At 41.2% G+C, this 25606-nt stretch overlaps 1 protein-coding gene across 3 annotated transcripts in view; it reads right to left on the bottom strand.

Moving 5' to 3' along the window:
• CSNK2A2 (casein kinase 2 alpha 2) overlaps nt 1–23123 on the bottom strand; it is a 38774-nt gene extending 15651 nt beyond the window's left edge. The window contains exons 1-5 of one of the 3 annotated variants that reach the window (XM_033846330.2): nt 22660–23123; nt 21729–21840; nt 13039–13140; nt 10399–10449; nt 794–853 (exon numbers count right to left, since the gene is read on the bottom strand). In XM_033846330.2, coding sequence (XP_033702221.1) covers nt 794–853; nt 10399–10449; nt 13039–13140; nt 21729–21840; nt 22660–22763 — 429 coding nt within the window. In that variant the 5' untranslated portion in view covers nt 22764–23123. The remainder of the gene's footprint in view (nt 1–793; nt 854–10398; nt 10450–13038; nt 13141–21728; nt 21841–22659) is intronic. The other 2 variants (XM_033846329.2, XM_033846328.2) reach the window with 2 other exon arrangements.
• Between the last annotated feature and the right edge of the window lie 2483 nt (nt 23124–25606).

Raw genomic sequence — 25606 nt, 5'->3', positions numbered from 1 at the left:
CACCTCTTCTTGCATGTTAAGGTTAACAAGCCGGGGCTAAATGGGTGGGTTATCTCATACAAGAAGGGGACTATGAGAAATGGCAAGAAAAGGATGTAAAATGCCATAAAATGCCCACCATCCCTGTATGCATGTCCTTCCACGATGTGACTTCAATGCTCTGCCCATGAAAAGTGGAGTTTACTTCTCCACCCTTTGATTCTAGGTTTGGCCACATGACTTGCTTTGGCCAACAGGGCATTAGCAAACGTGACACAAGCAGAGGCTTGAAAAGTGCTTACATATATCGCGGTTTGCCCTCTCTTGCTCTTAGGACCTGATGAGACCACCATGGGAAGCAGTCCAGACCATCCTGGAGAATGAGACCTCAGCTATTCCAGCTGCCATCCCAGATACGTGAATGAGGCCATCCTGGACCATCTTGCCCTAGTCAAGTTGACCCAGACCAAAAGACTCACTCAACCTACTCACTGAATTATGGGAAATAATAAATCATTTTTAAAAAGTCACTAAGTTTGGGGTGATTTGTTATGTAATGAAAACTAGTTGTAAGTATTAATTAAGCAGCAAAAACAAAACAAAATGAAAAACAGTAAACAAAAAACCAAGGACCAACAAGAGGTATGTTCTAACCTCTGGTATAATGTCCCCTGTACCACTAACTTAACCATTTTTCTCAGTTCCACTGAAGTTTCTATGTAAAGAGTCCACAATGGAGGCCTCATTGTAAGTTAACCCCCCACCCCAAACCAAAAAACACCTCTTTTCAAATTTCACAGTTTATGTCACTTACTTTAAGTAGTTCATACATATAAAACCGGATATCAAAGTCTGTCAGGATCTGGTAGAGTTGCTGAAACAGATTTCAGAAAACATTAAGTTAATTTAGTCTTATTGCATCTTGTTATCCAAAGTTGGTCATTATTCTCTGTAAACTTAGTGCTTAAGTCATTGAAGAATCCCACCACTTTTTACTACCTGATCTGGAACAAATGAGGGCAAAGACTAAAGACAAGGGTCTAACACTTTGGTTTTCAGAAGAAAAAACGAAAGGAATTCCAAGGGGAGAAGAAAAAAAACCACTTACACCAACTTGGATCTTTTAAAAACCTGTGTAATGCTCCATGATATCAACACCCACAATTACATTATTATGAAGTCCAAGTTGTCCAATTGTCCTCATATTCTTACTGAACTTCAAACAAACTATCCCCACTGCAGCACCACAGTTTACTTTAGAGAACCAAGTTCCGAGCAGATAGCAGAATCTGAAAAACTTCATTAGCCCACATGGTAAAATGATGGCAAGATAGTCTGTTCATGAAACCCAAGGAAAATGAACTGCTATAGCATTTGGAGATGGCAAGAGACTTTAAAAAAAATCTATAACCTCCACTCCCTCAAAACCACTTCCAGGCTGGAAAAAAGAACACTTCATAGGCAAAAACTGATGGGAGCTAAAGACGTAAAATGTTTAGGGGGGAAAAAAAGGAGTGGTGGAGTGAGATGTTTAAAAAAAAGGAAGGAAGGAAGGAAAAAAGGGAGGGAGGGATGGATGGATGGATACCAGTTCTGAAAATGATTCCAGGCCTAAATGACATACCAGTGTAAGTTTTCGTAATTGGTAACCCAAAGACCCACTCACTGGGAGTTTTGTCTGTTTGTTTAATTTCAATTTCTAAGAGATGGAGTAGAATTTACGCATCCAGGTTCATTTAAATCATCACAAACCCCATCAGAAACTATATTATTATTTTAGACAATCAATTCCAAGTAAATCTCTTTCCCCATCAGTCCAAGCAGCACCTTCCGTAAAATTAATCAGTACACCTTTATTAAACCTATTTTGTTTCTCTCTTTACTGGAAGACTCAAGCCATGTAGGGAATCTCTCCAAGGAGCACAGAGCAGCGTATACAATGCGTTCGTGTAAAAAAGGAGGGGAAACTAAAACTACACATGCATATTTGTATCTGCAAGAACGACTTTTCACTGTGTACCACTTTATATTTTAGATCCATGTAAACATACCACCTGTTCAAAAAAAATTTTTATGAAAAACAACAGATTTACCAAGAATCGAATCCAACATTTTCGAACACCAGGCAGGACTTAGCCTCTTTCTCAAATTTCCCCTTTTAAGTAAGAGTAATTCTCCCTCCAGCTTAGTAAGAGTGTCTGATTTCACTCATGGCACTGTAGAAAATGAACACATACTTTCCAGTATACTGGTGGTGGCTTGGAGCTGCTCCACCACTGAAGGCTGACCCTGCTTGGGACTGAATTGCATTTAGGCCCAACGGCATGAACGTGCCACCACTTCTGCTCCCGAGAGACTCAACTGCATAACAGCTAAACACCCAAGTGTTTTGTTCTCCCCCAGCTCTGCATAGTGAGAAAGGCTTCTCAGCAGCACACTGACAGTCTGTATGTACAGACACAGGCCGAAGATAACATCTCTTCGGGTGCCAAATCAGCTCTTCCTCTGAGAGTTAAGGAGATCACTCCCAGAGACTGTGCCAAGTTGAACCTCAAGTCAATAAACAGACAATGAAAGTGAAAAGGGCATTTTCTAATAACCCTCAGAGGGCTAGAATATTCTATTTCCAGAAAACAAACATGGGCTGTTTTATTATTTGGACCTTTATCCACAGAAGGCTTTCCTCTCATACCATGCGGTATCTATCCCAAGCATCCATGCGAGTATTAAGGGATAAAAACAAATGTCCTTGGGCTGCCAACACAGTATTTCTAGCTACTCTAACCAATATCAATTTTATGTAACACAAAAAACACCAGCTGACTATAGGGTTTAGGCCTAATACATTACAAAGTCTTGAGTGACAGGCTGATATTCACTTTCGGTTTTCAGGAGCTCTGGGAAGGAGACCAAACTACACCTGTAACATTTTACCACCCGGGCCTGAAATTTAGGACTCACCAGAGTCCGGGGAGTACCTTCCTCCAACTTTTGTAGCTGTTTCTCCACTGCAGCCCCCAGGAGTTCCCCACTCTGACCAAAGAAACCTGTCTTTGCCACCTCTGTTCTTCCCTCCCCCATATCTAGAATGCCTGCCCCTCCCCCTTAAGCTGGTAAAGTCATAACCATCCCATCCGGGTGCCACAGAGCCCACAGTGGTCTCTTCCTTCTCTGAACCCCCAGGCTATTCACTGTTCTCTGGGGCGCTCACAGGACACCTACAGCAGCAGCGTGCCTAGAGTTAATGTTCTGCACTCGGGTACTGGCGGTGACCCGAAGTTTTCAGGATACTTTCTCACTCTGCTGTGAACAAGAGGCTTCTTCACCTTGCCCACACGCCAAGAGCCCCACGCCACCGCCCCTGCGTATCGAGGCATATGCATGCTGGGGAGGAACGGATGCCACAGCTGCTGGCAGTCACTAATTTGGTGATTAAAGATCTCTGAACTTTCCCTCCCTCAGGCATGTCAAGGGTCCACCGTACAACTCTGTCTGTGGACAGCAACTCTGTTTGTGGACAGCAACTCTGTCCTTGCACAGCAGAATAACATGTTTTATATAGCCCACACCACGTGTGGCAATTCTGTGCTTGTACACAGAAGGCAGTCAATAAATGTCTTTGACGATGCTCACTAGTCAATGGAACAAAATTAAAACTGTCTTCAAGAAACAGAAGTACTAAGATTCCATGACAAATTAGGAAGGGAAATTTCACAAGAAGCACACTTCTCGTCCATTTTTCTTAGCTACGTGGAGAACATCCTTAACCAACCAACTGCAAAATGTTGTCAGGAAGTTAGTTTTATTTACATTTTCATAAAGTAATTGACTTACCAAAAACAAAACAAGCCTATACTTCCCGGAAGATTACAAAGGTGCTGAGAAAGAAACTATTCACCAATCCTAGTTTGGTTCCAAAGCCTCAAACACACTGGCATTTCCCTAGAAGTCAGTTATACTCCAGGACTATTCCAAGGGCCCAAGGTAGAAATCTCCTGGGACTTTTAATTAACCTCAGAAGGTCTGAGAAGAAGAATGGGAAAAATGCAATTTGACCAAGAGAATCAGTGCCTTCTTGGTCTAAAATCAACATCCAGAAAGGAATGGCCACAAGTGGGCCTCACTCACGCTGTCTACACACAGTTCTTCAGGCTCCAGTCGTGGTGCAGCTAGATTCCAAGGCCCCATCCCTAACGACTGTCATTCAGGAGGACTTCTCACTTCAAGAAGGTTCCCAGCCAGATGTGGGAATCACCAGCACAGCAAACTCTCACGCTGCACACACAGCTTGCATATTCCCTGCCATACACAGCTCGGTCTACGTCCAGAAACCAGTGGTCCCCACGTAAAAGGAGAAGAAAAAGTGGGGGGAGTGCGAAATAAAGTAAAAGTGAAAGGTGCTGAATGCACCCATTTTAGCACTGTTCACACATAACCCCAAGATCCAGAATGAAACCAAGAGCAACATTTTTAGAAACTTATGGAAGCAGAAAAAATCATTAATCAAGAACATCAAAGTTACTACAAATCACCCGAAAATGTCTTACAAAGAAATGACAAAATAATGTCAGTGATCTATAATAAAAGTAAATTTTGTTCCCCCAATTAAGGAAACTTTATTTAGTCTGTGAATGCACCATCTCCACATCGGACCCTAACAGCATTAACAAGGCCTCAAGATAATCAGGTAGTCAAGGCCTAATTCTATGTGAAAGATATAAAATTTTCTACAGATTAATATGGGTCTACCATCTTCTCAAGATGAAGCCCATTTGGGATGTCTTAAACATTTTTTAAATGCCCAAATTATATACATTTTACTTAAAATATATACTTATTTTTATTGATACTTTTCCAAAGGCATAGAAAACTGAGAGGCATGTCTCAACAAAAACTCTTTCTACCTTAAAACAGTACCTTAGCTTCCTTGAGACAATTCTGAGTTTGGAAGTTTTCTGTAACTATTCATTCCAACGTTTAGAAACTGGCTTTTCCTATTCATTTGCTTTCAAATTTTGTCTTTTGTTCTAAGTATCACCATGTATCTTTTATTATCACTTTCACATATATGAAGCATAACTGATGATTTTAAGGAGAAACTGACCAAACCAGTACCACTACCACAAAATAAAATATCAAGGGAAAAAATTATCAAGGCCATAGAAGATCTGAACAAGATTTAAATTAACAAGCTTGATATAAAAAAATGACTGTGTACCAAAGCCACAAAGCAACCATCAACAAATTCCAAATAATCAACATTATACAGATCATGTTTTCTGGACACAGTGCAATCAAATTAGGAACCAACTAAAAGAATCAATAAAAAAAAATAAACAAAAAAATACCAAGTGGATCCTGAATGGACATTCCCAGGACAATAATTACTGGGAAACTTTTGAATATAAACTCTATACTATATATTAGATGGTATCATAATATAAATATTAAATTTCTTAAGTGTACTAACAGTATTGTGGTTATACAGGAAAATGTCACCTAGTTCCAGTGATGGCATATTTAAAAGTGAAGTATCATGATGACTACAACTTACTTTAAGATGACTTCAACAAAAAGAAAGACAAAGAGGGGAGGGTGAGGAAGAGGTGAGAAATAACTACAAATGTGGCAAAATAATAACAGCTAGTAAATCTAGGTAATGTAAGGGTATTAACTGTGCTCTTTCCAATTTTCAGTAGATTTAAAATTTTTCAAAGTAAAAGATTTGGGGAGAAAAACCCAAATCCACAAGTTTGGAATCTGTACTTGTAATTTGAAAACTATACAGAAGTGAGTTACATAACCATGGAATGTGGCTACAATGGTGCTTGGGGTTGTACAGACTTAAAGCACACTTACTACCAATTAAGAAAGACAGAAACAAATCAAATGAGATGACTTCAACTCAAGAAGTTAACAGGAAAAAACAGTGAAAACCCAAGAAAGAAAATAATTAAGGAAAAAAGAAGAAAGGCTGGAACAAAATAATTAAGACAGGAGCAGAAACAGAATGAAATAGAAAACCTAACATAAACTCTCTGGGCACAAAACCAAATGGCAATTCTTTGAAAGCATTAATTAAGAGATCTCTAGCAACACTGATTTAAGAAAAAAAAAAAAGAGAGAAAAGAGAGTAAAGGTACAAATAATATTACAAATGTAAAGGAAAGCATAATTACAGTCATATTAAGTTTTTAAGTCCTAAGAGAATTCTATTAACAGCTTTATGCGAATATAATTTAAAGTAGACAACTTTAGAAATAATTATCCAAATAGACTCAGGAAGAGATAGAAAACCAGGATAAAACTTTAACCAACAGTATGTTTTAAAAAGGAAAGTGTAGTTCAAAGTCTCCCTTCCCCACCTCAGAAGATACCTACTACCTAGGTCATCCCTATTTTATATAAACTTTCAGAGAATAGAAAGGAAAAGCTATCTAACTTATGTTATGAAGTTAGTATAACCTTGATACCAAAATCAGAAAGACTCTACAATAAAAAGAAATTATACATCAAAATTTATTATCAATTGTATCAATAAAAAATACTGAAAAGAACAGGCTGTGTCACTGTTGATTCACCCCTGATATTTAAACCAAGGACAAACCTTCTCTAGATGATACCTTAAAACCAGTTATTAATACACTTAACAGTAAAATTTTAAAAATACATAAAAACATCTTTTCCTGATAAGATGGACACAGGACAAAATAGCCTGAAGGACACTGGACACTAAATAACTGATTTCCCCACTTATGGCCTGTCATACTATCTGGAAAAAAAAGTAATTTTCCTGTTATGATTTGCTCTTCCAAAACACACATCTACTACCTGATATTTAAGATATTTTAAGTTAACTAAAATGGCATCGTTTGAACATTCAAAGGGGACCTACAGTTTAATAACATGGCAGAACCAACCCATCCTACCTCTGTTTCTTCCCAAAGCTCCTCTAAAATAACTGTAAGATGGACTTCCCTGTTGGTCCAGTGGTTAAGAATCTGCCTTCCAATGCAGGGGAGGCAGGTTTGATCTCTGGTTGGGGAACTAAGATCCCTCATGCCAAGGGCAACTAAGCCCACGTGCCGCAACTACTGAGCCTGTGCGCCACAACTAGAGAGAAGCCCAGGCGCTGCAACGAAAGATCCCGCACGCCACAACTAAGACCTGACGCAGCCAAATAAATAAATATTAAAAAAACAAAAACAAAAACAAAAACCGTAAGAGGAACAGGGGGATTTACTCACAATGCTAAGAGAATGGAAGAGACAACAAACTTTGAAGCTATAAAACAGATGTCCAGTTGACTTAGCAGACCAAAAAAGCTTAGAATTCTCCCAACATTCTGCCAGCGGAGGGGGCCCAGTAGCAAACACTTCACAATGAAAAACTACAGAAAGGCTCAGGAATTGGTGACCCCAGGTATCACTGAAAAAGGGCAAAGAGATTGAGCTGAAGACAGGAAAATGAGTTTAAAAACACGACACTGAAAAGGGGGAATTAAGTGAAAGTCTACATGGCACTCCCTACAGCTCTCCTCAACTTGAGGCTACTAGGGATGCAGGCAGCCAGGCTTGCACTCTTGAGACGGGAGCTGACAATCAGTAATCAGTAATTTCATTACTCTACAGAGGGAGCAGACATTCAAAAACTGTGACATTTCAGACAACTGTAGCAGAGACAAAACCCAAAAACACCCCCCAAAAAGGAATTTGGAAGGAAAACAGAAAAAGACATGAAGAAGAAAACATAATGGGAAAAAAACCCCACATATTCTCAGTGAGAAAATAGAAGATATTACATAAAACATAAAAGAACAGGATACTATTTTTAAAATTCAGAGAAGAAAATAGAATGCCAATATATGAAGTCTAACATTCGAATGAGTTCTAGAAAGTGAGAACAAGGAAGAAAGGGAAAAAAATAAAAGAACATTAAAAATATTTTTTCAAAATGGAAGGACATGGGTTTCTATACTGAAAAAGCCCAGTAAGTCCCCAGAACAAAGGATGAAAGCAACCTGTATGAAAGCACATCACTGTGAAATTTCAGAGACTGAGAATAAAGAGAAAATACTAAAAGCTTTCAGAAGAAAGAAAACAAAAAACCCAGATTACATATAAGATGAAACCAGAATGGCTTCAGTGGTAATAGTGGTAACAATCTCTTCAAAATTCTGAGGAAATTATTAATTACAACCTAGAATTCTATATCACGGCAAATGTATTAATTGGGAGGATAAAATAAAGATGTTTTCAGATATGCAAGCCTCAAAAAACATCAGTTTCCCATGATCCTTTTAAAGGAAGCTCCTAGAGAATATATGCCACCAAAACATCCTCTTTGTAAGAAGTAAGATTTCTCTAGGAATTAAAAACTGATCCTCTGTATGTTATTAAATCAACAGAACAGCTGTCAATTTAAAAAACACAAAAATACTGAAGTGAGGGACTTCCCTGCTGGTGCAGTGGTTAAGAATCCGCCTGCTAATACAGGGGACACGGGTTCCAGCCCTGGTCCAGGAAGATCTCACATGCTGCGAAGCAACTAAGCCCATGTGCCACAACTACTGAGCCTGCACTCTAGAGCCTGCGAGCCACAACTACTGAGCCCACGTGCCACAACTACTGAAGCCTGTGCACCTAGAGCCCGTGCTCCGCAACAAGAGAAGCCACTGCAATGAGAAGTCCGTGCGCCGCAATGAAGAGTAGCCCCCGCTTGCCATAACTGGAGAGAAAAGCCCGTGCACAGCAACGAAGACCAAATGCAGCCAAAAATAAATAAATAAATAAAAATTAAAAAAAAAATACTGAAGTGAAATTTTTACATCTGTGGCTAGATAACTGGTAAAAATTCATTAAGGAAGCAGAAGCACTGAAACCTGAGGGATCTGAAACCTGAGGGATTTCACTATGAAGTTCCATTGAGACCAGCTTTTAAACTTTTGCATTAGGAAAATGTTTGGTTTCATTAAAGCCTATTTCTTAAGAAACACATTCGCAATCATGTACATCTTGATAAACCTCAGTTGTTCACAGCAAAAGTGTGATCAGTTACGTGTATCAGCACAGTACTCTACCAGCTAAGCACTGCTCTGCTAGTTAATGAAAAAATTTACATCCCACTTTTTAGAGTTCACCTTTAAGGAGTCACATCAACAAGGAAACTTGTTACAAGTGGGAAAAGCCATCCAATTGTCCCTCCATATTTGAGGATTCAACAAACTGTGGATTGAAAAAAAAAATTCCAGAAAGTTGAATTTGCTGTGCTCCACCAACTATTTACATACCACTTACATATTAGGTATTACAAGTAATCTAGAGATGATTTAAAGTATACAGGATGACATGCATACGTTACATGCAAATACTATGCCATTTTTATTAATATATAAGGGACTTGAGCATCCTCGGGTTTTGGTATTCCTGGGGCTCCTAGAACCAATCACCAATCCCCTATGGATACCAAGGGATGACTGCACTGAATATAAAACTTGCTTATTGTTTTATAAGTCATAAGTCCACTTTTGCTTATTTTCACTAATTATTTTAGAGTGATTACCAAAGAAAAAGTAAATGTGAGGATAAGATTCTTTTACTTTCACCCCAAAGCATCACTCCCCATAGCATCAACTTTCAACTGCTGATTTGGTTTTGTCCTAACTTCCGTCAAAACAAAACCACAAGCCTTTCAAACACTGACAGAGAACTATATTCACCTAAAAGTTCTCTAAATGCCCCTAAAAATCAACACCACTATTTGTTTTTATATTGGTTTTCATATTATGCTCTACCATGTCCAGTATGCCTGGCTCCTTATCAGAAGGTTGCAGTGTTTGAACAAAAATAAATTCACAAAAAGACAGCTTAAAACCACGCTTTTGGAACACTTTAAAGTCTAAATTAACACACCTTATAAACATAAGAAATGTAAATAACTCAAAATAGGGCTTTTCTAAAGCACCGTGACTCTGTCATCTGCTTTGTACAGTGTGCATGAATATACATGCCATCTGACAGCTTGAATCCAAGGTACTATACTGACTTGTTTTCCATTCAAGTCCCGTATCCATTTATCACTTCCTAGCGGTAATATAAGATTTGTATGAAAATTAAAGTTAACACCTACCTAAAACTATGTTGTCTACAACAGGAGCGTTATAAATGAGGCATTAACTTAGACCCAGCCCAGCAGCCCTCCCCAGAGTACGCAAGGCAAAGAGTGATGAGTAATTCCACCTGTGCAAGAACCTAACCACTTTCTGCATTCTGTAGTAATGCTTTAAGGAATCCAATGTTATTTCCTGCTCTCACCAATGACCTTTCCCGGCCCCCTTGTGTTCTAGAGTATCAAGAGTGCTTATCGCCACCTCCCCACTCCCCATTAACCCCATGTCAGAAAGAAAAAGTATATACGCACCTTAAAATCTGTATTATTGATATATTCAAATACCAAAGCTGGTGTCTTTGACTGCAAGAGAGAATATTAATGCTTTGTAAGTTTCAAACAATAAATGTAATTTGCTTCTGTTGTACTGGCCCACCCCCAAATCCCACTTAGATGAAAGAGATTCACTCATCAGGGAGAGCCTATTAAGAAAGAATCCTCTTGAAATTTTAAGTTTGGAATTTGCTTCAAAACAACTGGGGATGGTGGTTGTTGGGAAGTGGGTGGAGTATAGATGGAAAAAAGTTGGCCACAAGCTGCTTAATGTGAGCTGAAGCTGGGTGATGTGTGCAGGGAGGTTCATTATACTATTCATTTTATTTTGTAAATGGCTGCAGAAGTTCATAATAAAGCTTTTGTTTTTGTTTTTTAAGAAGAGTTGTATTCTCTGACCAACCTGTCAGTGGGCCTGGCACATTATGTGAAGATTTATACTCTGCAGTGTTCCAGGTTGCCAACTACAAAAGGAGTGTTACGTTTTCATCTTGGGTTAATGAGCCAGATGCATTTTACAGAATTATCATAGGTCTTGGGAATTTATTACTGGTCTTTTTAGGATCCAGAAAAGTCTATAATTATCAGTAAGGTAGAATGTGAAATTATTGCCTTGGCTAGGGACAATTAGAGAATGTCTCACTTTACAAAGATGTGTTTCCCCCACAAATCATATAAAATCAAGTATTTTTGAGTACTATAATCTTTAATGCAATGAGTACAAAATGTTCAATATTTCCTTGTGTAAATACAGATGTTCAAAAGTCACATCTACCTAAGTAAGGTAAAATAATGCTAACTGGCAGTAACAAGCTTTCAAAATTGAGAGAAAAGCAGGGGCTTAAAGGGTTATAGGAAGAAATAAAATCATCTTGGAAATCTTTACAGCTGTGAAGTTTTGCTCAAGGAAGCAAGTAAAAGTTACCTAGGAAATAGGCCACAGTGCATGCATGCAAGTCTTTGAGCAAGCAGCAGACCTGGTGCAAGGATTCCTCACTGGCCCAAAGTTGAAAGTTTCAACAAGACCACCAGATCTCTCTATAGGCTGGGAGCAAGCCTGTCCCCCTACAAGTTAGGGGATGAGGCTTCCCTATTGGTTTTCGTTCACCTTGATTTACTTGCGTTACATATCATGTAAAACACATACATGCTTTGAGTAACGAATTACAAAAATAGTAAGACAGGAATCATTAAGGTCTGTTAACTTAAAAAAAAAAAGCAAAATGAAGATGCTCTAAGTATAAAACTACACACTGGCCCACACTGCAGGCCATTTTCAAGGATTATGTAGTCCAGAGTTAGTCAATGTAAAATCAATCTGAGCTGATAAGGTTGGGAAACATTTTTAATGCCTCAGATAGAATCCAGCATATAACCATCCTTCTCAATCTTTTCAGGGTCCAAAAGGAAAAACTTTTTTTTTTTTTTCAATTCAATGATACTGTGTAATCTTGGCAAATTACTTAACCTCTGCAGACTTCAGTTTTCTTATCTATACAATGTGACAACGTGGACAATAATGTTACCCACCCCACTGAACTGTTGTGGGGATTAAAAGACATGATACCATTAAACACAGAACAGTGCCTGGCACACAGTAAGCATTCAATGCATGTCAGCTACATTTTTATGTGGATGTCTTTAGCAGACAGAAGCAAAGACCTACTTCTTAGAAAGCTATCATGGGAGAACAGGGAAATATTCGAGGTAGAACAGGTAAAGAACAGAAATTGAATGGGAAGCTTGGCTAATCATAAACACTTAAGGTTACGTTACTCCCGAGGGAGAGAGAAAACAAAATTAAACAGCACATCTAAAATGGCTAAAAATTAAGCATTTTAACAAAAATATTTAAATTGCATCTGCGTATACAATGTGAGCCCCGATGGTGGATGCAGAATTAAAGACCAGTATGAGAAATAGCAAGATAGTGACCTCAAGGGGTCTGTGGGGCTGTTCAGCTCTCTATGGCAAGTGTCCACATGGAGACACTTCTTATTTCCTTCTACAAACCCAGATTTTCAAATGTCAGGCTTACTTAAGTGAGGTAAAATAATGTTAATTGGCAGTAACAAGCTTTCAAAGTTGGGAGAAATGCAGGGCCATAAGGAAATATTCAGCAAACGTTTGTGGGCCAAATCAAAATAATGAGGTAATAAACCTGGGACAGGGATTTTTTCCTACATAAACTTTTAGGTTCCATAAAAGTGGTGGTGGCGGGCTTCCCTGGTGGCGCAGTGGTTGGGAGTCTGCCTGCCGATGCAGGGGACGCGGGTTTGTGCCCCGGTCCGGGAAGATCCCACATGCCGCGGAGCAGCTGGGCCCGTGAGCCATGGCCGCTGAGCCTGCGCGTCCGGAGCCTGTGCTCCGCAACGGGAGAGGCCACAACAGTGAGAGGCCCGCGTACGGCAAAAAAAAAAAAAAAAAAAAAGTGGTGGTGGCTATTTTATCATTGGGCCACCATGACTTTTTCTGGTTTTCAAAATCAGTTAGTAGTAAAGACAAACACAATCATTCCCACTATATTATAATGATGTTTCCCATTATTTTCAGGTTTTGTGACTTGACATACACAAACACACACACACACACTCTCTCCCGCAACCACCAGGCACCTACCACAGGGTCCTTCACGGTGTCAATCAGCTTAATGATATTTGTTCCACCACGAAGGTTCTCCAGAATCTTAACCTCTCGTTTTATCTTCTTTTTCTTCACTGGCTTAAATACACAAGAGTAATCAGAAGTAAGACTCCTTTTGAAGTTAATAAATAAAACTTTAAAACAATGTTTATATCAAATGGATATTGTACTATCTTGCACGCTGTGTTATGCTAAAGGGCATGTTTAAATTAGAAGAAAAAAAAGAAAAGAAAGATAAAATGGGCCTTCTCATAAGAATCAAATAATTCATGGACTCATACAGCTTATGTGTCAAATCTTTCAGTAGTTACATTTGGGGCACATAAAATTTTGAATACCCATGTCATACTTTAAAAATAAAATGCTTACTAGATAACTAACTGCCAAATGGAAACTGTTATAGCTCTGAACAGCTGTCTATCATGCACTCACAAATGGAAAAACTGAAACAAAATGGTGAGACACCTGCTCTTCCAACGGGTTGCATGTAATTTTGTCTTCTAGGAGCGAAGACCAGTTCACTGACATCAAGTTACAAACTTGTTTCCCAGCTGCTGGCTCCCATGTCCTGTCTCCACTCCCATTTCCTTAATATCTAGAATCTGAAATCAGTTCAGAGCTAGTAAAACTTCCCAAGATATCCCATTCCTAAAGAAAGAGATGATGGGTCAGCAAAGGAGAAAACTGACCTCTGACACAGCAGTGACTGAAAACTCCCACTACCTACAAACCTTTCAATCTGCTGGATAGAAAAATCAAAAACCTTAATCAGAAATACTAGCATTATGTATGTTATTTCTTGTCTTAAATGGGCTAAAGAGTTTGAAGAAGAATAAAAGTAGTTATGGAAAAATAAGCATTATCATAATCAATCATGCTTTTTATAAAGTACTTAAACAGTGACTGGCATATAGGAAGCAGTCAATAAATGTTAGCTTTATTATTTTCAAAATTTTAGTTAGTAATAAATCATATTTCATCCTCACAAAATTCCTATGCAGTAGACTCAGGCAAGTTGAGCTATTTGCCCAAGGTCGCACAGCTAATTCTAAAAAGTGGGGGCAGGATTCTAATCTAGACAATCTGACTGTAGGCCTCACTCTTAACCACTGCACTTTCATTTCCCAAGTGTGGCTATGGCAGAAACATAACTGAGGAAAAGGAGTATTTCACCACTGAGACACCGTTATAAAAGCACAGGCAAAGAGAGTGCAATGGATTAGCCATGAAACAAGACTGAAAAAGCCTGTGTGTATGCGGTGCTGATGGGATGGGGGAGATGTAATATACACACATGCCAGAGAAACCTCTTGTTGGTCACCAAGCTACAGCTTGAACACACAACAAAACAGAGGGTTTATGAAATACAGAACACCTGTATCACCTGTAAGAGGGTGCTCAATTGAGAGACTGGAATCTGGCTGCAACCTTCCAAGCCAGCTGCCACAATCATGTCCACTCCACTTTGTCAGGATTTTCAGTAGAATGGATCTGGCTACTGTGGTTCTTCCCCACGTCCACTTAGGAATTTTACTCCTTACTTCCCTTTTTCATAATTACAGAGCTCAATACTTTGGGAAAATGAAGCACTTGAATATGAAGTACAACTTGGTCAGAAAACAGCCAGAGAAGGATATACTACGAAATAAGTAGCCTATAAGCTTCAAAAATGTCAATGTCATGAAACACACAGACTGAACAACTATTCCAGTTTAAAAAGATATGACAACTGAATATAACACATGGGCTGGGATTTTCCTTTGCTATAAAGAACATTGTAAGGACAACTGGCAAATGAGAATGAGAGCTGTAGATGAACAGCACTGCATCAATGTTAATTTCTGATTTTTGATCATGGCATTGTGGGTTATGTAAGCAATTGTTCTTGTTTTTAGGAAATAGAGGAAATTAGGGATGACTGCAATTTCCTCTCAGGCACTTAAGACATGTAAAAGAAATATAATTATTTATATGCACACACATACACATCTATGTGTGTGTGTGTATATATATATACACACATGTGAGTATATATATGAAAGAGTGAGAGAGAAGGATAAAACAAATGTCAGTATTTGAGAAATCTGGGTGAGAGATACAGCAATTTTTGCAATTTTTCTGTAAGTCTGAAATTTTGTTAGTAAGTTAAAAGAAAAATAAAAGCTGGCTATCATATCTAAAAATTTAGCCGATACCAGTATATTCAATGTAAGAAAATTCTAGAGTCAATAGTGTAGAATTCTAGAGTCACTATTGGAAAGCAGTTACACATCTGTGGGAGTGACAACAGAGGGAGAAAAACACAACGGCCAGAAGAAGCCTGTGTTCACCAAAATCCCTCTTCCCCTCTAACAGGGAATTAGTACAGGGGTAACCCATTAAATAAGTTGCTCCCATGACAATGCCCCATATAAAGCCTTGCTTTGTTCTCCCATTATGCAGCAACAGATCAGGCAGGCACCCAGTTCCTAGACAACCCAGTTAAGATGAACATATTTTTCATTATGTCTAAAGGTAACCTATAGAGCATGTGAAGCATATTTTGTTACCCAATTGTCACCTGTCCAATAACTTCCCAAACTAGAGACTGGGGACAGCAGGACAATTCTGAAGTGGCACAATGGAGTCACACTGCAGCTGGAGTTCTCACATACTGACAAAAGACCAAGAGACTGTAAGAAAAAGGAGAGTGATGTACAGCTCAGGACACTCCCCTCCAAAGCAGGGGCACCAGGTCTCTACAGGACCCAGGCTACGGGTAACTCCCTTTAGCCTCAAGCTCACTCCTCTGAACCTAAGAGATGCTCCAGAAGCTGAAAAACCAATGAGCTCCTAGGGAGTGAAAGCAAAGATTTAAATTCTATAAAAAGAATTGAAGAGAAAAAGTTAGGATTTATAAGGGAGGATCATTGCATCCGAAGGAAAACAGACCATGAATTTTTATAGAAATAAGGATGCTCTGACCCTCTAGCCCACTGGCTGCATTCATTCACCATCACTAAAGTGGAGAATACATTTCCATCACAATCTCACCATTTCACATTTCATCCTGCATGCTAGAAAAAGCCTCTGTCTCACCTAAGGTTCATTTATTCCAATTCAGAGAATATCTGGTTCTAACTGAATCAGTTTAGCTGTTTAACAAAACAAAAAAATTTAAACTCAAAGTCTAGTAGATAAAATGGCAAAAAAGCTAAAAAAGAAATTAAAGTATTAAATCAAGTTTCAATAATAAATTAATTTTGGCACACACCTAGAGAGAATATTTAAAGGGGAAAAACTCATTTAAAATGTTCTGTGGGGCTTCCCTGGTGGCGCAGTGGTTGAGAGTCCGCCTGCCGATGCAGGGGACAGGGGTTTGTGCCCCAGTCCAGGAAGATCCCACATGCCGCGGAGCGGCTGGGCCCGTGGGCCATGGCCACTGAGCCTGCGCGTCCGGAGCCTGTGCTCCGCAACGGGAGAGGCCACAAAAGTGAGAGGCCCGCGTACCACCAAAAAAAAAAAAAAGTTCTGTGCACGGGCTCTGAAAACAAAGAAAAACAGATTTTTTTCAGAAGGTTTCTGCTCACAGGCGAAGACTCCCAGCTATTCAGGAGAACCTTGTTCAATGTAATCCAAGAGTAAGGTCCTTTTTCTCTTTCCCTATTCACCAACATTAAACATTTTAAAACAAAAGACCAATTTAGTACTGGCTGCTTAGAAAGACAAAAGTTGATAAGGCCAGTAATCTGTCCTATTTACTTACAGCAGATTTTTAAGAAGCCAGATCTGAGAATGATTTCAATTACCAGCATTTAATTGTGACTGAATTTGCAAAGTAATGTCTACCAAAGGCATAAGAATTATGACCTCAGTAAATGCCAGCAAATGTTAACAGGCAAAGTCCCATTTTAATTTCTTTCCAAGCATAACTGAACTAATAAATTCAAGGAAGGCAGGAATATAGCTCAGAACTTTCAAATCTGGGATTACTTTTATTCCACTACCAAAGCAACAACTGCCCCACTAAGATTAATTTCATCACCTGCAATAAACAATTACAATGAACAATGGTTGTCAGGAATGTAGGAGAGAGGAGAAAGAAAGCTCAGTCTGGATGATGGCTTTTATTTTATTACCCTGGTAGCATCTCTAAAATCCATCATGACTGACCTAAATATAAACATTATCTGAGCAGTGTTTATTTCTTCACAGCAAATTTGCCCCTAATCTTTCAACTCTCATCTTCTCAATTACATTATCAACGTCTTGAACTGTTTATTCTAGATTAAAAAAATTTTTTTATGTAAAAATGTGAGGCACATAGCAGGCCTTTTGAATCTCATGGAGAGGATGGTACGGTCCTTTCTACTACTGGTTCTGCTCTCTGAGCAAGTGATCAGGATGAGACTTGGAAGAACTCTATGGGTTAAAAAAGTATAAAAACACTGGTTCTTGTGGTATCAAACAAGAAAAGAAAGTAACATTTCACTTACACATTAAACATGCTGCTGTGGATACACACCAGAGAACCCAAGTCTGGGTCCCTATAGCTCTCTGGGCTTTAACCTATCCCACACTTCAACCAGCAACACTCTGATGTCAAATATTTCCCTTCAGAAGAATAACTCCCAAAATCATTGGAAACAAATTAATTCCATTTGACTTCCAGTGAGTGTTTGGCCATCTTTCCAGTACAGTTCAGAACATCCAGCAAATGTCCTACTTGTTTCCCTCACATCTACCAAGACTCCATGGGAGGGACCGAAGGTCGTGAACCTAGTGCTTCTGCCCCCACCAGCCATGGGACCCTGAGCAAACTGCAGGTTCCCCTGGGTCCGTAAAAAAGAGGCTGGGTTCTAGTAATATCCGTGCTCCCCTATCCTGTGACTCTGTTTCACAGGTTAACCACACTCTCAATGTCTGACCCCACAACCACAATATTAGAAACAGCACTGACTAGTTCACAATTTTTAATATTTTTATTTTTTTTAAGAAAATATTCATTTATTTATTTGGCTGTGCCGGGTCTTAGTTGCAGCACGCGGGATCTCTGTTGCTGTATGCAGGATCTAGCTCCCTGACCAGGGATCGAACCCAGACCCCCTGCATTGGGATCGCAGAGTCTTAGCCACTGGACCACCAGGGAAGTCCCCAAATTTTTATTTTTAATACTTTAATAATACTCTTTAACACTTTTTATACCATGAGACGTGTGTAGAAACTAGAAATCACCAAAATATTTAGATAAATTAGTATCAATGTCTTGTTTCAGAACAATGATGTCTTGGCACACTTGCCTAATAAAGTAAATGGAGGGTAAAAAACCTAGCAGCTGATGAAGTAGAAATAAACGAGAAAGCACAGAGCAAACATCATTTTGATATAAGCTAAACAGCCACCAGCCCACTATGAACTAACTAAAAAAATCTGTAATCAACAGTCATCTCATCCTTCTTTTAACACTACCTCCTGCAAGTACAAAAATTTAAATATACCTACAAACAAGTAGGCTAAACATGCTGAAAAAATAAACTTGTATTACCACCATTCTTTGTCTGAAGCTTGATAATTAATTTCTGGGGGGCAAAAATGGACAGCCAAGCTCTTTGTATAAAATAAGACTACCAACAGGAAACCTAATATGAGGATTTCCAGTCCTTGCAGCATGGGTCCAAAAGCCTGCACATTTGTTTTTTAAAAACTGGTATTGCTCTTAACTTCTACTTAGAAAATAGCAGCTGAATTTGAAGGATCCCAAGGACTCTAAGAAGAGATGAAATCCATACATAGGTGATACTCACAAAGGGCTAAAAGTTGTCCAAAATGGCCAAATGTTTTTATTTGTCTATGCCTTCCTAAGAGGTACTAAAAAGGAACTGAAAAGTTGACTTTTCAAAATCAACATGAAACCTCAGGCACAAAAGTGGTTTTCTGCCCTGCTATATTAACCCTTACCATCCACCCCCTCCCCACCTCGGCCTTTTCTCCTCAAAACAATTTCTGTCAAAAAAAGATATAACCTCCCTATTGATTGGAAAGTTTTCTTTGAAGATTTCCAACTCAGGATCTCACTTCAGCATAGACAGAAACATTTTGCTCACCAATTTCTAAATTCCTAAAACCTCTTAATAGCCCCAATATCTTTTGATCACAAAAATATTGAGAAATCTACTGATGTAAATTAAATGATATAAAATCCCTCTGTGGTCATTCATCATCCAACCATTGTCATATATTGAAAAGGACTGGATGGAATGTTCGCCAAAAAAGCAGGCAGCCCCTGTCCTCAAGGAATGTACCCTCTGTCTCAGTCACAATGTGCACATCAATATATAATTCCTTCCTGAAGTTGAAATACAGTACGCCTAGATGAAGAGGAAGCTTTTTCTGGATTCCTTCAAATTATGAGCAACTGGCACTCTGTTAAGGAACTAATTTCCTGTGGCCAAGCACCACAACAGTAGGTATTAGTCATAACTTTGACTTATCTGAATAGGGGCACTTTACTGAGTAAAGACCCTATTCTTTTTAAAAAACAATACTTTCAATCTACTTTAATTCAGCCTGTCAGAACAAGAAAACCCGACAATACCATTAGTAGTTTCTTACCCCATCCTTCAGACAGAACAAAATCTGGAGAGAAATGTCACAGGGCTTTGAAAAACAGAAAGTGAGTGTAGTTTTCACCAGTGGAAACAAGGTGGTTCAGGCTGCACTCTGAGAAGAACTTGTGTGGAAAAGATACAAGAAACAACACTTCATTAGCCAGAGCATCAAGGGGGCCTCCCAAGTCTTATTCGAGAACACTGGTACTTACTCTGTGCTCAACGTTAAGATCTTATAGCCCAGTGCTAAAATGAGCAGTAAGAGACAGGAAGAATGGGAAACAGGAGTTCTGGCTAAGGGTTATTTCAACATAGTGATGTTAGATATGTTTCTTTGTGCCTACATTTCTTGTCGGTTAAAAATAACCTTCAGCTTCCATATTGGGTTCCCTAAACATATCCTCCGAATCTTTAGAGCAGGGGAAAAGCTATCCAGCAACTGAGGCTATGAAGCTCTCTACAAGGATGACTAAAGGGCAACGTGATGCTTCCCTAAATGAACGTACTGTTATTTACATGTACACCTGAATGCTGTTCCTTCTCAAAAAAGACACTACAGGAAGTTGCACACTTACTCTAAAAATGCTACCATCACACAAATGTTTAGACATTTTTCTGGAATTGCTTTAGAGTCAGCAGTTCATTCTTCTGAATGTACAGCAATGGAATGTGGATATTCCTAATTTCAACTTATGCCTTGCTTAAAATTTCCTAAAGAGATTTTAAGCAGCTTATATTAAAAACATTTATGCTAATGTATAAAGAAAAAAATTGTATGCCTTTGCCAGGTGATTTCTCTGAAGAGAACATTTCTTTCAATATTTATGCTTGTGAAGAAAAACAAACAAAAAAGATCACATGACTCTGTAGGTACAATTCATACTTAGGGAAGAGGAGAGTCAAAAACTCCACGTCTTCAATATCAGTTCCTCACTTCTTACCCCAGTGTTTCTGACAGCACAAATAATTTGCTTATTTCTCTCAACTGCAATCCTGCCTCTTCATCACTAGGCCAGGATGGTACTGCGTAATAGAGATGATCACTTTTCGGAAAGGTGATTTTCAGACAGTCTAAGCCTGACCCCTCTTTCTAAATAGGGACACAGCTGCCCTAACTCTACTTAAGATACAAAAACAGCTTTTCAATCCCACATTCTTATTCACAAAGCCTCTTCAAAATGGCCACAATGTAACTCTTGTATATGTAAAAGTGTTTATATTAACTAACTCTGGTCATCTCAAGATTTCACTAAATGACATGCACACATATTAAATAATCTAGCAATGATGAATACGCTTCACAGATTCTAAGAATTACTTTTTAGTACACCCTATAAAACATTATCAAAGCTACACAATCAGTCACCTGGAAGATAATTTAACCAATCTTCATGCTCATTAAGACCATGCCTTCATTCAAGAGATGACAAAGGTGTATGTTTAACAAACTTAGGCTGCTAAACCAGATTCAGGCTGTTTTGTTCCCATTATTATTTGTGATTACAAGTGTATCCCCCACTGCTCCCAACTTCACTTTTACTAGCTAATAAGCAACAATGAAGCTTCCTGACACTATTGGCTCACTATATCCACCCCACCTGAAACTTTTATCACCAAAGGAGAAAAAACAATGATTATCCACTGAGGTGTTTCCCTCCGCTCAGGCTTCAAGCTCATCTTCAAAGAAGCTACTCTAATTGTTTCCAACTTCCTCTTTGGAATAAGAAGCTCAGTACTCAGGGAGCTCTTGGAGTGACAGGATCTGCACGAAAAGGCTCTTCTTGCTCCCGAATACCTATTTATTTTGTAACAAATGGAGCCCCTTTGGAATTTTCACTTTGGGACCCCATAATTACATTTCAGAACAAGAACGTTCCTGAACTATCATGATTTGAAACAGGTCTGCGTATTTTCTTGAAAGTTCACAGGAAAACGGGGTGGGAGGAGTAGCAGAGAGACATCAGGCAGAAGATATGTAAAATGAGAGCTTGTACTACTCATTCTAGTATGTGGCTGGAGTAGTTTATATCCTCCTGACCTGTGAAAAAGAAATTTTAACGCCACCCATAAGACACTCACCTTGAGAATTTTGACAACCACTCTCTCATTGTTGGTGATGTTAATGGCCTCAAATACTTCACTATACTTTCCCCGACCAAGTTTTCGAACCAGCTGATAATCGTCTTGATTACTGTGAAAGGCAAGAAAGAGCGACACATAAATGCCAGGACTTGGGATTAACTGAGCCTATGCCCACTACACACCCCCATCCAGCCACTTCCATTAATCAAGCACTTGGTACTGTCTATATACATCATGCCACGACTCATTACCTAAATGAAAGCCACAACATAAACTTGGCTCCCTTCACTAGACGCAGCTCCTAACCTAACTGGTTCCTCATTAACTTGGGGGAGATGAGGTAGGAAGGCAAGGGTCTGAGCCAATCTACAGAGGTGAGCAAAGCATCACCATCCTGGAGGCTCAGAAGTGCCCCTCTGCCCACAGCACCTGCCTTATACTTCACACACCGAAGGTAGACAGCCCCTCCTTTGAGAGCCTGGACGTCTTTAAAAAATTTCCTCCCACCCAGCCTCATTTCAAAAAACTAAAAAGGCAGAGAATTTTAATAGCTCAAGAGTACAGCTGCTGACTTCCCACCCCAATAGAAACCCCAAAGCGTGAGAAGGGCCGCTCCCTCACTTCCACCAGGCTCTGGTCCCTGGACCCCTACACTTGTCAGTAAGAAAGCATTCTCTGGGGTGAGCGGGAGAGAGGGGTGCGCACGGCGGAGAGGAAGGAACGAGAAGGGGGGAGAGGGAGACGAGAACATAGTGTGTGTGTGGGGGGTGGGGGTCTGCCGCCCACCCCAGACCCGAGGAAGCACGGGCCCAGCGGGGAGACAGATCGCTGGGGGTCAGATCGCGGGGAACGAGTGCGGTCTGCGTCGGGGGGCGGCCGGGCGGGGGTGGGGGTGAGAGGGCCCGGCGGGGGACGGCGGCGGCTTTACCCCCAGCTCGGGACGTGAGCCTCATAGTCCCAGTACTCGCGGCTTCTCAGGCTGTTCACCTCGGCGTAGACCCGGGCCCTGCTGCCCGCGGCCGGGCCGGGCATGGCGGGCGGGACCGGGGGGCGCCGCGGGGCGCCTAAGGCGGCGGCGGCGCGGCGGGGGTCGCGGGGCGGCAGGCGGAGGAGGCGGCGGGCCGCGGACCGCCGGAGGAGGAGGAGGAGCTCGGCTGCGGGCGGCCGCGCCAGGCCGGGCCCGCGGGGGCGGGCGGGCTGGGGGCGCTGGGGGCGCCGGCCGAGCCGGCCCGGCCCTGGAGCGACCGGCGGGGCGGCGGGGCGGCGGGGCGGGAGGCTCTCGCGTTCCGCGGCGGCCTCCGCTTGGCTCGCGGCCCCGCGGCGGCGGCGGCGGCGATGGCTGCACCAGCAGCGGCAGCCGCCGGCCGGGGAAAGGGTAGCGGCGGCGGCGGTGGCGAAGAAGGAGAAGGAGGAGGAGGAGGAGGAGGAGGACACCCGGAAAAGGGGCCGCGCTCACTAGGAGCGGCCGCCGCCCGGCCCGGGGCCTCCCGGGCTCACAGCGCCCCCTGCTGCGCGGGGGGACCCGCCCGGCGGCCCGGCCCCACCCCCGGCCCCGCCCTTCAAGGCTACCTTCCAAGTCTCCCCATCCTCGGTCTGGCCTAACGCCCTCATCACGGAGTCTTGTCCACCCACAGGTTACTGCTCTAGAGGCTTACCCCTCGTATACCCTTTTAGGAGTCTCCTAGAGACCCCTACCCGAAGCTCTCTACTCTCTCGTCATCCAGAGTTTACCCATCCCAACCTCCCAAACGGACGCTGTTGTGACCTTTTTGTCACACAAATTTCCCATCAAGTCTCTCCCTAATGACTTGATCTTATCTCTCAGGACCTCTCCAACTCAAGAGAGTTCCCCATCCCTCCCAGAGACACCCCATCTTCCCCCAATGGACCCTGCCGTGTCACCCAGAGACTCTTGAACCTCAAGACTTCCCCTTCTCTCCTCATCCAGAGCCTTCCTCACGAAACCCTTCTTTTACGCTTTCCCCCAAATTTCCTTCCAGAACCTTCCCTAAGAGCCCTCTGTATGTTCACTTCTGTCACTTGGTTAAGTTGGAGTCAGCCGGGTTTCTCACTGTAAAGTTCCTATTTTTCCCTTTGTAATTAATAAGCAATTTGTGGGGAGATACTTTAGGATCATGTAAGTACCCTGGTTTTGTTTGGGACCACAGAGAGCAGGAGGAGAATTGTGAGAGTCCTGCCGGCAGGGACAGGCTAGGGGCATGGACTGAGGGTGGGGTAGCCAACCAAACTTTGGCCTATTTTACCATGTTGTCTTCTAGCCCTGAACACTCTTTTTTTTTTTCAGTATGCAGGCCTCTCACTGTTGGGGCCTCTCTCGTTGCGGAGCACAGGCTCCGGACGCGCAGGCCCAGCGGCCATGGCTCATGGGCCCAGCCGCTCTGCGGCATGTGGGATCTTCCCGGACCGGGGCACGAACCCGTATCCCCTGCATCGGCAGGCGGACTCTCAACCACTGCGTCACCAGGGAAGCCCCACTCTTCTCTCTTTGATCTTCTGGGCCTTTCTTTTCTCTTGCTTTCCCATCCCACATTTTTTTTTTTTTTTTCGTCAACAGAACTTCCTCACTCAGCCCAGGTTGCTCTGACTCCAATCCTTTTTCATATTCTGTTTTCCAGGTGAGACCCTGTTTCCTCCCTTTTGATATAGTTAAGGGCACAGACTGTGGAGTCAGATCCATCCCAGGTCTGAATTCCCAGCCCTGCTACTTACAAGCTGTGTGACCTTGGGTCAATAACTTAATCTCTCTGTGTTGTAGATTTTACAGCATAAAAATAGTAGTGGCACCTACTTCACAGGGCTATGGGGAAAATTAGACAAGGTAAGCCATGTAATACACTTAGAACAGTGTCTAGCAGATACTACATGCTCAATATTATTATTATCAGACCAGAGCCTTCCTCCTATCACTTTTCTGTCCTTGAGATCACCACATGCCCATCTTTCAGTTCTTTTCTACCCTCCAAGCTTGGCCAGGGCCACCTCCACCCCCTCCACTCCCATCTTCCTATGCCTGACTCCTTTTTCCTCTTCAAGTCTCACCTTTAAGTTCACTTTAAATGTTAGAGTTGATACTGCTCTATCCCAGCACCCACCCACATTCTTCAGAAAACTGCGTATTTTCTAATTATTTGTTTCCTGGGTTTTTGTCTGTTTCCTCTACTGTAGAAACAGCGTGAGAACAAAAACTGAGTCTGGTTGCTCACCACTGTCTCACCCAGCATCTGCCACAGCTCAAGGCTTTCAGTGAATACAGTGTTACCCTACAGAGCATGTATTAATTACAAAGGGCAACCTGGAGGTCATCACGCTAATCATGAATCAAACTTAACATCATCAGTAAGGAACTAACTGACCCTCTGATGTGATGCATCAAGAAGGGACACAACATTTGCCCCCAGATTTTAACTTTAATCAGACAAATCCAAACTGGGGAGCATTCTGCAAAACAACTAGCCTGGACTCTTCAAAAAGATGTGTCACAAGAGAAAACAAAACAAAAAACCAAAACTCTGGAGTAGTGCTCTTGATTAAAGAGCCTGAGAGATATAACTAAATGAAGTGTATCATTCTGGATTCGATCCTGAATGAAAAAGGTAGGAAGGAAAGGAAAGAGAGACAGAGGGAGGAAGGGAAGGGGAAAGAATACAGCTAAAAGGACACTACGTATTGGGACTACTGAGGAAATTTGAATATAGGATGTATATTACATAAAAGTATTGTATCAATGTTAAATTTTATGAGTGTGAGGATTATGTTGTGGTTAGGCAGGAGACTCTCTTGATCTTAGGAGTTATATGCCAAGTGTTTAGGGATGAAGTATCATAATATCTGCAACTTACTCTCAAATGGTTCCC

Source organism: Tursiops truncatus, chromosome 19, assembly GCF_011762595.2.
Source record: "Tursiops truncatus isolate mTurTru1 chromosome 19, mTurTru1.mat.Y, whole genome shotgun sequence".
Classification (NCBI taxonomy): Eukaryota; Metazoa; Chordata; class Mammalia; order Artiodactyla; family Delphinidae; genus Tursiops; species Tursiops truncatus.
This window is presented reverse-complemented; position numbering and strand designations above follow the sequence as displayed.